Genomic DNA, 3,939 nt, shown 5'->3' with positions numbered 1-3,939 from the left:
AATAAGGATCTGTCAACGGAAGTTAGGGAAGAGATGAAGAAGGTCTTATCTTCTGATGGCTCAACGATTCATGTCAACGGAAGTAAGAAAGTCCTTAAACCACATTTTATTTTGCTAAATGATGTGGTGGCAAAAGTGCTTCAGGGGAAGGCTGGTTCTTTCAACCTCTATAGTCAAGATCGATTTGACTATATGTGTGCCATTTGAAAGGGGATCCAGGTAAACTGGGCCTCAACATTATTCAACAATCTTTGCTTCTCCATCAACCAGGAGAACAAAGAAAGTATAACGTTTGTTGCTCAACTAAGTCGGTTATTGGAATATTTGGGGGTTCCGATGGGCGAACCCGAACCGATCAACTCAAATAGGGTGTATAATGTGTTCACTATTGCCAACACTCTAGTTAAAATGAAGAATCTGAAGGAAACGCATTCGGGTGCTTCCAGCCAACAGACAAGTGGAAAATCGATTATTCGATCTAAATAGCCAACCGCTTCCATCTTTTCAACGGGAGCAAAAAGATCTAAGACTTTCAACGAATCAGAGGCTAGTTCCACTAGCCTAAAGACCTCTTCAAAGAAGGTATCTGAAACTGTTGATTCCAGAATCAGGCAAGGTCCAGTTGAACTTGCCACCCTTCCAATGTCTCCCCTATCTCCGGCTGTCAGTCAGTTGAGGAGATCCTCAATGCCATCTGTGTCAAGATGTGACAAGTCAAAGGCACCCCGCGCATCTAAATCGATGAAAGTTTCATCAAAGATAACCCCGTCTATATCTCTGGCCGATGTGCCCAAGTTTGATGTTCATGTAATGGAACAAGATAAATCTGTTTTTATTCCTGAAAAGGAATTTGCTAAAGGACCTGCTGTTGAGTCAGTTGGTCCAAATGTTGAGAATATTTACAGGATTGAGTCTCCTGTTCAACAACCTGATCAAGTAGTCGCAGGTGCTACAGAATTTGCCCAATCAGAACAAGGTGCAATCCTTACCCTTGTTGCTGGTAATGATTATGAAAAAGAACCCTCTACTTCTGCTTCTGTCAGAGAGCCTCTCGCCTCCAACCCCATTTCGAAGGATTCAATAGTTACCGGGAAAGTCACTCGAGGAGAGCTTCCTCCTGGAATTTTTAAGAAACTTGTATCGGCTTATGAAATGATGTGTTCCACAAGGCAGTCAGGTGGAATAGTTTTTGGTGAACCAAAACCCTCTCCAAAACCTGTTGAGGTTGCTGGAAAAGGGAAAAGTGTTGTATTTGAAGAAAGTGAAGAGGTTTCTGAGACAACATGTATTGTTGACCTCATGATGAATCAAGTCAAGGATATTACTTCTGAGAAAATGGAGATCTTTGATTCTTGGTGCCTGAACAGATTATTTATTCAATATGATGAGGTAATCACGGGTTCAGGGATACATACTCAATGGCGCAAGCTTGTAGCAGATGAGAAGAAGGTTCTCAAATGGGCTAAAACTCCGCAGGTGTCGGAAGCTCTGAAAAGGAAAGAACTTATCACAGCATGTCTGAGAGGAAGAGCTTTATTCCCCATCCTTGAAGCCAGAAAAGCCAATTTTAACCCCATTGAAAAAGGTGCTGAAGTTGAAGTAAAAGTCCTAAAGAGATTAGACGAGATTATGGCCGACTATCTGTCTATAGTCACTCGATACGTTGATGGAGCTAACTGCTCAAGAGTGAGCTATTTTGGCATTTTCTCTGATGAAGACAAACCAATGGATGTCTCTGTTGATAATGATGATACAAATGAGCAAGAAGTTGTTGATGAAGAACTGGTTCAAGTTCTCGTAACTTTAGAAAGCAAAATTGTTGTGGAGACTGTTTAGACTCCAAATGAAGAAGATGCTGTAATATCCCCTGTTGTAAGAACAGAGGATGCTCAAGAAAAGGAGGCTAAAGATAATCAGCCTGAAATTACCAAATTTGAGGGGGAACCCTCAAAAGACAATGATGTAGAAGAACAGAATTCCTTGTCTGAGGGGGAACAAGATCTAAACGCTAGAACTCTCAAGCCTCTTCCATTTCCAAGTATTATTGTTGGTAGTATTCATGAGAACTTTCTTCATCCTCTCCACAGCAAGGGAAATCTTTATGAAAGATTTCAAAGAGCAGAAAGGGAGCTGGCAGAAGAAAAGCAGAATAAACCTAGTGATGAGTCTGAGAAGGGTGAACCCGAGAAATCTTTGCATATTCACACTAAAGCTAAACCCATTTAGAGCATGGCTGCAGAATCACAAGATGATTCATCCAATGAAGAATCCTCTACTGATGGTACCAAGCTTCTGAAGTCGATGACATCTCTGCTTTCCTCTCTTTAGACAAATGTGATGGTTATGGAATCACATGTAGTAAATATTTTGAAGACTTAGAAAGAGGATAGAAACGAAGTTGTTGAATGTGTCAAACTCCTTAAAGAATTGGATAATACTCTGAAGAAGAATACGTATGAGACTCATGTTGCAAATCTAAATTTCTCTAAATTTGAAAAGCAGCTCTTCAGTCGGCAATCTGAAATGATGAGTCTTGAAAGACAAATCAATTTTGATAATCATCGTGAGGTCTTGGAATCAATGGAATTATACAAGAATCAGCTCATTGAAATTCAAGGAAGTATGAGAAGAACAGATAATGAAAGGTTGGAGTATGCTGACTCCATTGCAAGAAAGTTTCAAGAGAAAGAGAATGCTAAAAAGCTGCTGCTGAAAGAGAACAGTCCCGTATCACCCAAGGTGAGCGCAGTAGAAGAGGCGAGGGTGTATCAACCGGCACCAGATCTATGCGAGCACCAACCAACGATGAAAATCCAAGTTCAACCAAAAGAGGAGGAGGTCGAAGCGGTGGTGATCGCGGAGGCCGAAGCAGTAGTGGTGGTCATGGTGGGAAATCTGGTAATGATCGAGGAGGTCGTTCCAGTGGTGATGATCGTGGTGGGAGAACAAGTGGTAGCGGTTGTGGTGGTCGTGCTCTTCCTCCGTTCCAAAACCTGCTAACTGATGAAGGAATAAGCGGTGGAGATTTCAACTATCCAATCGATCCTCGAGTGAAAAGGGAAGAACAATGATTTCCTTTCTCTTACTTTGTTTTAAAATTATGTTTCTTTGACTATGTTTTTGGAATATTGGTTGTTGGAAGTGGTTATGTGTGATGGATAAACAAGTTTTCTTGCATTTATATAATGAATGCTTAATTTGTTATATACGTCAGGTTTCAAACTCATCTTCAAACAGGGAAATTGTTGGGTCAAATTATTTTGACCATGTGTTGGAATAGTCTGACTATTGGAATTTTGATGATGAAATGATGAATGGATTATATATACGTCTAACTGTTCTTGATGCAGGTGTATTGAAATCAGATTTCATTAGACTTGGTTCTAATGAGGCTCATTAAATTGATTTGGTATTAGATGTATGGAATTAGACGTGTAGTCTAACTCAGTAGAGTTAGACGTGCAGTCTAATAGATCTCGTGGAGTTAGACGTGCAATCTTGTTAGGATCTAGATCAACGATGGCGGACCGGGGTCTGGCCGGTTAGCACTCAACGGTTGGCGTTTAATCCGGTTAGGGATTAACACCGGGTTTCAATACTACACAGGCTGTCACAAACCCTTGAACCGAGTTCAAGTGCGGAAGTGGTTTTGTTTCAGACTGAAGCAACACACACACAGGATGAATAGAGATAGGTTTTGGAGAATATCGATTTGGAGATTAGGAGGTCGGTTTGAGGTTTAGTGAATCGGTTAGAATGATGTAATTCAGTTATAACAGTGTGAGTCGGTTAGAAAGCAGAACCGGCAGAAAGTACAGAACACGACACAGGTTTTTATGGATGTTCAGAGATAAAACTCCTACGTCACCCCTTCATCTCGAAACCGCGAGAAGGATATTCACTAAGGAATACACAAACACAATACACGATCGAGTCTTA

At 40.9% G+C, this 3,939-nt stretch overlaps 1 protein-coding gene across 1 annotated transcript; it reads left to right on the top strand.

The window, feature by feature from the left end:
* The first annotated feature begins 2,229 nt into the window (after positions 1–2,229).
* LOC124943455 (keratin, type I cytoskeletal 9-like) lies at positions 2,230–3,071 on the top strand. Its single transcript, XM_047483957.1, has 3 exons — positions 2,230–2,281; positions 2,426–2,620; positions 2,704–3,071. Exons 1-3 carry the CDS (start codon positions 2,230–2,232, stop codon positions 3,069–3,071), a joined length of 615 nt encoding a protein of 204 aa, XP_047339913.1.
* The last annotated feature ends 868 nt before the right edge of the window (positions 3,072–3,939 follow it).

This window comes from Impatiens glandulifera, chromosome 6 (genome assembly GCF_907164915.1).
Source record: "Impatiens glandulifera chromosome 6, dImpGla2.1, whole genome shotgun sequence".
NCBI classification, from domain to species: domain Eukaryota; kingdom Viridiplantae; phylum Streptophyta; class Magnoliopsida; order Ericales; family Balsaminaceae; genus Impatiens; species Impatiens glandulifera.
Note: the sequence above shows the minus strand (reverse complement) of the source record. Positions and strands in the feature narration are given on the sequence as shown.